General features: G+C 38.0%; 1 protein-coding gene across 1 annotated transcript in view; it reads right to left on the bottom strand.

Moving 5' to 3' along the window:
• The window catches only part of LOC122810517 (inner centromere protein-like), a 1,067,288-nt gene that overhangs the window by 1,031,031 nt on the left and 23,520 nt on the right, over positions 1-12,737 (bottom strand). Inside the window, exon 2 of the mRNA XM_044082099.1 lies at positions 509-787. Within this exon, the coding sequence (XP_043938034.1) occupies positions 509-554 (46 nt within the window). The 5' untranslated portion in view covers positions 555-787. The remainder of the gene's footprint in view (positions 1-508; positions 788-12,737) is intronic.

Consider the following 12,737-nt stretch of genomic DNA (forward strand, 5'->3'; position numbering starts at 1 on the left):
TCTGAGAAAAACAACTGGATGGATGTAAGAAAGAAGAAATTGAAAACTGGAGTAAAAATTACTGGATTTCCTAATTCTCTCAAAGATCAAACTAAGTCATAAAACGTTTAGGGAAACCTAGACCTAAGTATGCATCATCACTTTGTCTTGCATATATCTTTATAAAACTTGCAATCTAAAATGAATAATGCTATATTATTATTAGATACAACTGCTAGTGATACCTAGGGTGTATAGCAAGTTGAATCCTGCACACATGTTCATTTATTTATTGAATTGTCTTTCCTTCCTTCCATTATTTTAAGGGAAGAAGAGGGAAATAATATAGGGAGATGTTTGAAACAGGTAATTTTAGAACTGTCCGTTTAATTAGCAATCAAATAGATTATTTCAGAATCTGATTTTATGTATACAATGCAAAGAACTCGTTATATGCATTTATTTTTCCTTTTTTTGAAGTTGTTTCAAGCATTCTATCACTATGACGTCAACATATAATATTCTTTACCTGACTCTAATTTCCAGCTTGGCGTTTTAACATTCCAAACTGTCATTTCTTTCTTTCGTGAGGAAAGTAACCTCAAGCACTGCACTGAATTCAAAAGCTGCTTCTCCCTTTTTTTCTTCACTCAAGTACTCTCGTGGCTGCCTGTAAACGGAGCTTTGTTTAACATTAAGAAGCTTGTTGCGTACTGTGTTAGAAATCCTTGGTCAGCTGTACGAGTGTTGCTGACGTGTAACAGAGATCTCCTTTGCCTATTTCGCTGATTCAGCAGCCTGAAGTTACCTGAAACATAATGCAAATAAGACACTAAACTAAATGTTAGAAATTATTAGAATTCTTAATTTGATCCAAGTAAAATTAATTAGAAACTGATCTCTATAGTAATCAAGGCGGGACTATGTAAATGGCGATGACATCACTGCTACATTACAAATCTCAAGTGTTTGGGAAATTAACAGATCAAAAATTAATAGATTTGGCTTTACATAATATGTCACTAATAATACATTATTACCCTAGTCTACACACAAGCAACTATATATATTTATATTGACTTACCAGTCCCTCTCTAACTTGTTTCCTAAGTGGTATTAAACTTAATTATATGAAAGTGGGGCACAGAAGGCTACCTCATTGTGGAAAAAAGTTTAGTTTATAGATTTCCTAGAAATCATCATCATTCAAATAGCCTCTAGTAAAGTGCTATTACTCTTGAGTAACATGAATGAGGAAATGCTATAGCACACTGTACTGTTTACGCTCACGTTCTTTATTGAGAAAATAATCGAATGCCACTCTACCACGAGAAGGACATGCAGACTTCACACAGGGGGCGCTCCAGCCAAGAATCGAACGGGAGAGCCTCTTGCTGTGAGACAACGACGGTACAGTTTAGAATGGTATAGTAAAATCCTAGATCAATAAATTAAACAAAAGTTAAACATGACAAACTAAAATGGTTATGACAACTGTGAAAAATGTGCCATGAACATCAGATAAGGTAATCTTCGTTGAGTATATCCATCTGTGCTAATTAAGAAAAGGCCTGAATCAGCTTATGCTTATTTTTTGCATCCAAGTACAGTATTGCTTTTGACTATATCATAATCTCCTTCAGTACAGAACTCCACCATTCACAACTCGACTGTAACAGGAGCATAACATCAGAACAGATGCTGTTCCATCCTGAGGATGCCACACAGACAATACAACCGATATATTGTGAAATCCTGTGAACTTGTACCTACATTAAAGCATGTCTGGTACCCTGATCACTGCTGTGCACAAATGAATATGTGAGGAGGAAAGCAAATCAGGCATTTATTAATTCATACCTATTAAGGAGTTCTAGGGCAAGTATAAGTTACAGATATGAGCCCATACATTGTACATCATAGCTGACAGTAACCAATACATGTTTAAACAGGTTCTGATGACTCATAGAAATCTTAAAAGCTTTGTACTAAGACCTCAGTTTGTGATCAAGAGCAGTCATAATAATCTGGTGACAAGTTAGAATATAGTATAAATATTTAGTTACAATTGGCTCTAACACAAACTGCTCCCGTTTAAAATCTCCCAGTGGGTAAAACAGTAAGGACAGTCATAGGGAGCATATAAAATCATTTTCTAGTACCATCATTTCACATTTGGACTCGGGCTCTTTCAGCTTTGATTTGGGATATCTGCTTCATTTGGTACAACTGTGCTGTACCTTACAGTGTAGATATTGAGGAAATATACAATATAACTGTTATAGAGGCTGGCCCATGAGGCACAAATATCTAAAATATTAATACATTTCTGCTTAACCATGCTTAGTGATGTTACAATTAATCTCCACCCTGCAGCTGGTATATAAAGTTAAGCTAATTTCAAAATGTTAAAGCCCTAGAGGATTACTACTACTGGAATGTTGTCCTCATATACAATAGTGGGGGGAAAAGGATAGTAGATAGATGTCTAGCTAGATATGTGATTTTAGAACTCTTTGAACAGTTATTGAAATGAGAGTTAATTGAAATAAGAGTTAAATGAAAATGAGTCTACCTTATTATTATTTACACACAATAACATCTGCAATATAGACTCTGATATACGTATCAGTATTTGAGATGTGTTACGAGAGATTGTCTGACAACTACAACAAATAATTGGACAACATGTTAAGAAGGGGAATTTTCCTTTAATTCCATTCTCAAACTTTTCTTTCAAACACAAAGGCTCTCTTAGTTATTGACAAAATTAATACAGAGAATGCAAATCAACATATATGTGCGTAATGATATGTAGACATAATTATGTGTGTGTATATATATATATATATATATATATATATATATATATATATATATATATATATATATATATATATATATATATATATATATATATATATATATATATATACACACACACATACGAATATGAACTGTGTATTTATATATATATATATATATATATATATATATATATATATATAAATATATATATATATATATATATATATATATATATATATATAAATCACTGGGTATAGATGGTATTATTAATGAAATATATAAGCTTCTGCCACCCGCTGCTATATCACTCTTACAAGAAGCCCTAAATGAATCTCATTTACAAGGTACAATTCGATCCTTGTGGAGACACTCACTAATTACTCCCATATTAAAAAAAAATAAAGACTCATTTATGCAAATCATATAGACCAATTTATTTGATTAACAAGGATTACAAACTACTGTCTATACTAGTTAACAGATTTAAGAAATCATTAACCCATCTCATCTCAAAAGACCAAATGGGATTTATTTATAATAGACATACCCAAGATAATAGTCAAAGAATTATAACTACTATAGATATCCTAAACGGAGACAAACAAGAGGCTCTTATAAATCACTCTTGATATTGAGAAGGCCTTTGACTCCATTAAACTGGAATTATCTTTTTGAAATTCTAGAATTATATAAATTCCCCACTCAATTCATTACTTTTATAAAAAAATATTTATTATAACAATTTAGCATATGTAAAATTAGGTCCATTTACATCAGAACCAATCAAAATTACTAAAAGTACCAAACAGGGATGCCCAATGTCTCAGATTTTATTCGCTTTAGCAATAGAACTCCTTTCTTTGGTAATTCAGTCAGATTCTAAAATTATAGGCCTAAATATACATAATCAATTTAATTCCAAGATAATGTTATTTGCAGACGATATCTTGCTTACTTTAATAAATTCCGAAGAATCCTTACAAGAATTAGATATGCTAGTCAAAAAAAATTTACTGTATTTCTGGTCTTAAAATTAGCAGCTCTAAATCTAATCATATGCTCTTAAATAAAAAAAATTCTAATGATAATACTAATTCAACTACTACTGAAATAATTGGGAAACGGGTTTCTTCTTTGAAGTATCTAGGGATTGACCTATGTGAAAATATAGGCCTAACTTTAAACACAAACTATAAAAACATTATAAACTCACTAAACTCTCAGATAAATTGAATAAATTGCATCTAAAATTTGAAGATAGATTACAATTGATTAAAATGATCTTATTGCCAAATATAAATTGCATAACTCTTTCTATTTCTGTATTACCCAGTAAAAAACTTTAAAAAGGAAATAAACAAAACTCTATTACATTTTTTTATGGTACCCCAAAAAGCATAGAATAGCTCTAACCAATCACATCAGACCACGGGTGCTTGCAGGAATACATTTCTCAGATTTAGAATCCTATATCACAGCCTCGAACCTAAAAACAATATTAAATTGGATAGATCCCAAACGTTCTTCGGCTTGAAAAACACTACATACAAGTATTATCCTAAACGAAAAACTAACAAAAAAATTACAATTAAGCAAATTAAGTAACAAACTTTGGTATGTACTTTGTATTAATATACAGTATACTATTAAAATTTAATAACCTAGATTACTTAAACCATATCCATAAGTCCTTTAGAAGCTTTGTAAACAACAATATTGACATTAAAACATGGATCCAGCTTTTATTCCCCTTTAAAGCTACAAAAAACTTTTTCGATAATATTAGTCTAGTTACACAGCTATTGGGAAAGGAAAATAAATGTACATGCTGGTTTCACTGCACAAAGAATTTAGTTACCATAGATGCACAAATTCTGATCAAAGAATATGATCTACCATCATCAGACTGGCTATTTCAATAGTCTGCTTCCATTCACTCAAGATTTGTGCAGAACAATACAGAGTTCTTCCTTTAGCTCTCCACCTAAATGCATAACTCTTATGAATGAAATACTACATGGTGAATTTAATTGGAAAATTTTAATTTCAAAAATTTATAAAATTATTACTTATAAGACTACTCCTAGGTTTTGGGATTTTGTACTACAGACTGGACATTGTCCCTAACTTCTACTAATAAATCAAAAATTTTACATTCTCTTAAATTAACCTCTAACTTACAAACGTGGAAAGTTTTATCCTGGGAATTTTTGCATAGAGGTTTTTACACGCCTAGTATGATTGCTAAATTTAACTCCTCGGAGCAGGTGGCGTGTTGGAGACTCTTTAAAATGCAAGGCCGATTGGTCTCACATCTTTTATGATTGTTCTCACATTAAGAAATTTTGAAATGATATTGAAAATTTTCTCCAAGCCATCTTTACTGATTCCTTTATATTATCAAAACCGTTCTGAATGTAAATGAATCTATTGTATTGAATAACAAAAATAAGTATCTTCTTTGGGCAATCCTAGCAGCAGCCAAAAAATTAACTAGAAGAAGATGGATGTCATCCTCCATTCCAAGCTTACTTTCAAGACCCTCTTGCTTGAAGTAGCTTGATGGAAATAAAAGTGCTAGTAAAGAAGCAAGAATATATCCCAGAAAATGGACTAACAACCCCTGGACAGAAGTTTTATCCCTATTCAGTCATTGAATTTAGATCTGTCTCCATCAAATTAGTCACTTTGAAAAGTATGAATGAATGAATATTGCACCCTTCTTTACATCTATAGCATTTCATTCAGTGCCTGAGGCCTTTGTAAAATATGTACATAGTTTTTATCATAATTTGTTTAAATGATTGATTTTACAAACTTTGAACTTTCAAAAGTTTAACTGTCATATGGTCGACACCAAATGAATTTTTGAAAGTTCGAACGTTTTAACGAAGATCTCTGTACAGTGCGGAATTGGTATATTTAAAGAGTGGGGGTGCTTCGCTTAAAACGCTCAGGTAGGTTATTTGTGTATTTTTTTTATTAGATATTCAACTTCGATCATATGGTGTCCACACTATGGCAGCTCTAACTTTGAAACTTGAATTTTTAAAAAACCTTTAAATTTAAATTAAAAACCCCGGAGTCTCTCACTGAAGACACGGACTTGGAGGAAGGGAAGGCTCCCACGGTCACCCCCCGAGGATGTCTCCTTTGGAGACATCATGGAAATGCTCCGTATAAGGGGGGGGTGGTCTGCCCCCAAGTCTTCCTCGGACGAGTCCGTGTTCTTGGAGGCATTTGAAACGGGCCCGTCTACCTCTTGGGTGTCCCCCCCTGCCGACCCCCTGGTGGACCTTATTACCACCAGGGCGTGGAAGGAACCGGACACCGTGGAGCCAATTCCCAAAAGACCGGATAGGATCCTTAGTCCGCCATCCGACCGGACCCATTGGAGTAAGGGCCTCCGGTAGATGCCATGTTGACGGGCGGCCACAAAGAGGGAACTGGCTCAGGAGAGTCCTCAGTCCACCCACCGAGCAAGGAGTCTCGATGATGGACCGCTTGGGGAAGCGGATGTTCAGTTCGGCGACCTTCTCGGTAAGGGCGCTGAACTATTTGGCACATGTTATTCGGATGCAGCGAGATCTTATTAAGGAATACGCTGCATCCCCTGAGTCCATTTCGAGGAGGACAGAGTTCTGCACTCCACCCGTATGGCCACTCTTAGGTCAGTTACAAATACTTCTATGCGGCTACTCTCCCATGCAACGGAGGGCGCCTAGAGCTGCGGGACAGGACTGGTCACTAGAGGCCAGGCCCGGCTCCGTCACTCGCGATTTTTCTGAGCCCTTCAAAGCGTCGTTTGCGAACGCCCCCTTTGATGGTTCTGCTCTGTTTGGCAAGACCGTTCGCGAGACGTTGACCCAGAGCGAAAAGGACGGGAAGACGCTGTCTGCCGTTGGGATCCGCTTCTCTGCACCCCAGAGGCCCTATTCTAGGAACCAAAAGGGTCAGAAGAAGATGTGGTTCCGGAAGTCGCAGCAGTCCCAGCCTGCTCCGGACAACCAGTCCTTCCGTGGCAGAGGAGGACAGGGAGGACGCCACCCTAGAGGCAGAGGGGCTCCCAGAAACTTCGGGTCCAGGGAACCTTTCTCTGAGCGGCCAGAGCAACCCTGAGGGGTTGCCCGACTGCTCTACTCTGGAGGCAGTCGGGGGACGTTTTTCAGGGCACCTAGCGGCATGGGAGTCCATAACATCGGACCGCTGGGTTCTCCAAATCATATCCAGGGATATCGCATTCCTTTCCTTCACCTTCCAAAGTTGAAGTCCCTCCCAGGCGCCCCACCCGGTCAGCGGGAGGCCGCTTTGGCAGAAATTGGCCATCTGCTAAAGAAAAGAGCCATCCAGCCCGTTCCCCAGACCAGATCGGATCAGGGTTCTACTCCAGATTCTTTTAGTGCCAAAAAGACGGGGGAACTAAGACCAATCCTAGACCTCTCTCTTGAATCTGGCAGTCCCCAAAGAAAAATTCAATGGTCACTCTGCAATCTATTCTCCCCTTCTGGGAGAAAATCACTGGATGTGCTCGATAGACCTCAAGGACGCGTGCTACCACATCCTGATGGACAGGCGCTCAGGAGGTTTCTCCGCTTCGGCTGGGAGCCAGTCACTACCAGTTCGGGTCCTTCCCTTTGGTCTCACCACAGCCCCCAGGGTGTTCACCAAAGTATTAGCAGTGGTAGCGGCCCACCTGAGGCTTCAGGGGGTGCAGGTCTTTCCCTACCTGGACGACTGGCTTCTTACCGCCCCAACAAGGCATCTACTTCTATTGGCGAGACTCCTTTCTCCATCTTGCTCCCTTTCTGGGCATCACAATAAATACAAAAAAGTCCAACCTGGCACCCACACAGCTCTTAGATTTTATAGGGGCCAGGCTAGACACAAGGAGTTTACGAGCCTTCCTCACTGCGGACAGAGTTCTAAATCTGCAGCTCCAGGTGCGGGCCATTCTCCATTCAAGTTCTGTTCCAGCGGAGTTGGTCCTGAGGGCTCTAGGGTCCATGGCATCGGCTATAGCACTTCTTCCTCTTGCCAGGCTCAATACGCATTCTACAGTGGACGCTCTTAGTACAGTGGTCATACCTTGCTCTCCCCATGCATCATCCCATAGCGATCAGCAAGGCTTGCAAGCGGTCCCTCTTGTGGTGGCTCCACTCCCCGGATCTCCACAAAGGCCGCCCATTTTGTGCTTCTCCCCCTCTCGCCACGGTGACCACGGACGCCTCCCGCCTCGGGTGGGGGGGGCACTTTGCGGGCCGGACCGTCCAAGGCACGTGGAACGATTCAGAGACCTTACTGCATATCAATGTTCTAGAGATGAGAGCAGTGCTCTTAGCGTTGCTAGCACTTCAGGACTTTCTTCCCTTGGGAACAATTGCGATTCAATCGGACAACATGTCTGTTGTCTGGTACATCAACAAGCAAGGGGGAACAAGGTCTTACCCTCTTTGTCGAGAGGCCATGAGAGTTTGGGAATGGGCAATCTCCACCAATCGCTTTCTAATAGCAACGCACATTCCGGTCGGTCCAACATCCTAGCGGACAAGCTCAGTCGCATCCATTCTGACCCCTTACGAAGTGGTCTCTCAATTGTCAAGTAGCGGAACGCATATTCGCACGGTGGGGAACCCCTTCATGCGATCTTTTTGCTTCTCCCTCAAACACCAAGTGCGACAGTTTTTTCGCTCTAATACCTCCTCCCGGAGGTACCCCAAGAGACGCTCTGGTGCATGCTTGGCCACCCGGTCTTCTGTATGCCTATCCACCCTTGCCTCTGATGCTGCAAGTTCTTCAGAAAGCCTCTCGGGTGGGTTGCAGAATGATTCTCATTGCTCCATTCTGGCCTCGACAGATCTGGTTCCCCTTCCTAAGGTCTCACTCGGTGAATCCTCCTTGGATTCTAGATCCCATCCCGGATCTGATATCCCATCCATCCTGCATTCCTCCTCCGAACCTGGACAACCTGAAGCTGACCGCAGCTGCTCCAGTTCCACTCTTGATAAGGACTCGGTATTTCTTCACCTGTAAAGGCTATTTTGGTGGCGGCTCATAAACCATCCACTAGAAAGGTTTACCAAGCAAATGGAAACGCTTCTCTTTGTGGGCGGAGCGGCAAGGCCTGAATCCCTTCACGGTTCCTCTCCCTTTAGTGCTTGACTTTCTAACCACTCTCTTTAACGATGGTGCCAGCAGTTCCACAGTCAAAGTTCAACTGGCGGCAATTTCTCACTATCACATTGGCCATGACTCTAATCCTCTTATGTCAGCCAAATTGTGTAAAATATTTCTTAAAGGTACTTTTCTTCTCAGGCCCCTATAAAACAAGCAGTTCCTCCTTGGGACCTTTCTTTGGTCCTACAGGCCTTGACCGCTCCTCCTTCGAGCCAGCTACGGTGGATCTCAAATTCTTGTCCTACAAGACAGCCTTTTGGTAGCCATTACATCAGCCAAGAGAGTTTCTGAACTTCAAGCTTTATCAGCTAAACCTCCTTACTTGGTATTTCATCCGGACCGTGTCTCCCTCAGGACCAACCCGTCCTTTCTTCCTAAAATCGCTTCTGAAGCAAACATCAATCAATCCATTAACCTCCCTGTTTTCTTCCCTAAATATGAAAACAAAGGTGAATATAAGCTACATTCACTAGATGTTCACAGGCAACTTAGATTTTATCTGAACAGGACAGCTGGTCATAGGCAATCCGACCAGCTGTTTATTTCCTTTGCAAAATTCAATTTGGGCAAGCCAATCTCAAGTTTCTCTGTCCCACTGGATTTCACAGTGCATTTTATTGGCTTATCAAGCTTCAGGAAGGCCCGCACCGGAGGGTGTTCATGCCCATTCAACCCGGTCAGTATCTACCTCGGCAGCCTTCAAGGCTAGGATTCCTCTAGATGATATTTGTGCAGCAGCCACGTGGGCTTCATCTCATACGTTTATTTCCCACTATAAGTTGGATCTTGCATCTAGGGTAGAGCATCCTTTGGCTCATGTGCTCCGGAATATCCTTCCATGATGGCCCAAGATTCAGGTAGCTGGGGACTCTGTCCCACAGGTTGCAGACAAATGAATATCCTACTTCAGATTTAGAAGTTATGTACTCACCATAACGCTCCATCTGAGTAGGTGTATTCATTTGTCTGCAACCATCCCGCCTCCTATCCCCTGGCCTTTCAGTTTCCTGCATATTCTTTGTTACCCTTTTTAGGGTATTGTTGCTTTGGCAAACTCGATCTGAGGTCATGAGGGTAGAGCAGGGCATTATGGGTGAGGGGAGGAGCTGAGAGCTTGGATCCATAGCTGGAAAACCATGCCGGTTCGGATCCGATATCGGATCCATAACCCACAGGTTGCAGACAAATGAATCCACCTACTCAGATGGAACGTTATGGTGAGTACATAACTTCTAATTTCTTTTCATTAAAAGAAGGTTGAAAGAGGAAAGAAATAAATATACATGTACAAAAAAAAAAAAAAAAAAGTCTTGAATGAGTAATGGACTCTGCATTTAAATATGTTCGAAATTGTTGACTCTACCAAGTTTTACCTTACAATAGTGAAGACTATTCAATTGTTGATGAAATATTAAGACAGCCATGCTTCTTTATATAAAACCTTGCATAATTTGATAGAAAGTAAATTTATATTTATTAATTATTGTTGGTAGTCTTTTCATGGTTATATGAACTTACTGATTTTGTAAAAGATAGGAATTGCTTGAGCAGTATCTCCTCTGTCAACCATCACCATTTGTAAATATACATCCCATTTCCATATGTCCTGCTCATGATTATACTATTGTAATATTGTTACTAACTAGTAGCAGTAGGGAAATATGTGAAATTACTATATAGAGGAGTGACAATCACATAACACCTCATAGCGAGAGAAATGCTTTAGCAATTTGTTACATGTAATATCAGTTACTATAAATACTGATCTACTACTGTACTGATTTATCCTGGTTAACACTGTTTACCCATCTTTAAATTATTGGAAATTTTACGTATTCAGATGCTGTTTGAGACCTTAATTGATAAATATCACCTATACATGCTCATTATCAATTTGTAAATTATTTGCTTGTATAATAATTCATACAGAAGTGAGGATATGTATTTTTTTTAATCAAACAACGGCTTATTAGTGAAATTTAGTTGTACTATATATAATCAAACTATACATTACATCAATATATTGTTGTTCGCTCATATCAATTAATCTTTAGAATTTCATAAAATACATACTCTGAAGTCTCAAGTTAGACAAACTTATTCCAAAAAATTGGAAGTGATGGTTAATCTCACTGGATTTTTTTTCCTGTCAGATTAGGAATGTTTTACATTCCATGTCAGTTAATGGATTTACTGATTATTAAATGTTTAGCTTTAAATATTTTTCCTTTTTTAGGCCTCAGTCCGATATTAAATTGTATTTTATATTGGGAATAAGCACCTTGTCGCTAAAATATAACCTAAGAAGGGTACGCAAATCCTAAATATCATGAGTACTTTGTTATCACACTTACTACACTCTAAAACATTGAATAAATAAGATGGATTTGATTTTTCTTTCCTTAAACGTTAATGGATTAAATAATCCAGGGAAAAGACTCAACCTGTTAAAATACTTGAAATTAAATAAAGCACAAGTAATATTTTTACAAGAAACCCACTTCAAAATAAATTACAGTTTTAGCTGGAACCCGAACGAATACCTAAAACTATCCATCTCCTCATGCACCGAAAAGACCAGCGGTGTTCTAACACTATGGAGGAAAAGCGTCATTTCTCCTCAAATGTTGTATAATTATAAAGATAAGGAAGGACTTTTATCAATTATAATAATAAAATTTAGAAATAGAATTTGGACACTGGTCAATGTCTATTGGTTTCCGGGAATTGGGGTAACAATAAAAAAACAATACTTAGAACTCATCACTAACAATTCTAAGGGCAGTTTGATTTTATGAGGTGACTGTGTTTGCTGAAGGACTCAGAAACTACTAACAAGAAACCTTTTCGTATTACTCCTATAGGGAAAAATCTTAAAAAATGGGTAGATAAAATAAATCAAATAACTGTAAGTTATCTTAGAAATGATAATTCATTAGAATTTTCCCACTGTGATTTTAGACATAGGACTCAAACCAGAATTGATAAAGTATTTATATCCCAAGATCTAAAAACAAAAATATCATGCTTTACAATACTCCCATGCCCTATGTCCGATCACAATGCACTTACTTTTACTTTTCTTCAAACAGCTTTTAAAAAACTTTCACTAAAGAATACCAGCATATATTACTAAAATGAAACAGTTCAAACCTTGGCTTGATACAGAGATAGAATTTTTCTTAGATACAAATTTAACCAGCGAAGTAAATGTAGTAATACTTTGGGATTCATTGAAAGCCTATTTATATGCCAAAATTATCGCATGGTTTAATAATAAAATGAAGGAATGGGAGTCAGAACCATCTAATATACAATAACAAACTGTATCAATTAATAAAGATAATACTAGAACCATTCCACACAAGAAAAAGAAACACTCCTTAAAACAAAAAATATAACTACATTTTAACTCATAAAACCAACTTGGCCCTAGAAATATTAAAATTAAATTCTCTCTCTGTATCTCCAAAATATTTGCATAATTTAACACAGAGTGAAAAGAAATTCCATTAAAAATAATATTTTGAGTATACTCCATGAAGGGAGAAAAAATAAAATAGTTTCTGATATTGGCGACATCTTGGATGCATTTAAGTATCATTTCTTGGAACAGTACAAAAACAGACATTCAACATGAACTCTCAGAGCATAGCTCAAACTTCCTGGAATTTAAGAATCTACCAGAGACTGATTAGAATCTCATTAAAGGAAATTAATGGGAAAATTCAAAAAAGCAAAAATAATAAATCACTGGGTATAGATGGTATTATTAA

Source organism: Protopterus annectens, chromosome 9.part0, assembly GCF_019279795.1.
Source record: "Protopterus annectens isolate FY-2018-M chromosome 9.part0, PAN1.0, whole genome shotgun sequence".
Taxonomy (NCBI): domain Eukaryota; kingdom Metazoa; phylum Chordata; order Ceratodontiformes; family Protopteridae; genus Protopterus; species Protopterus annectens.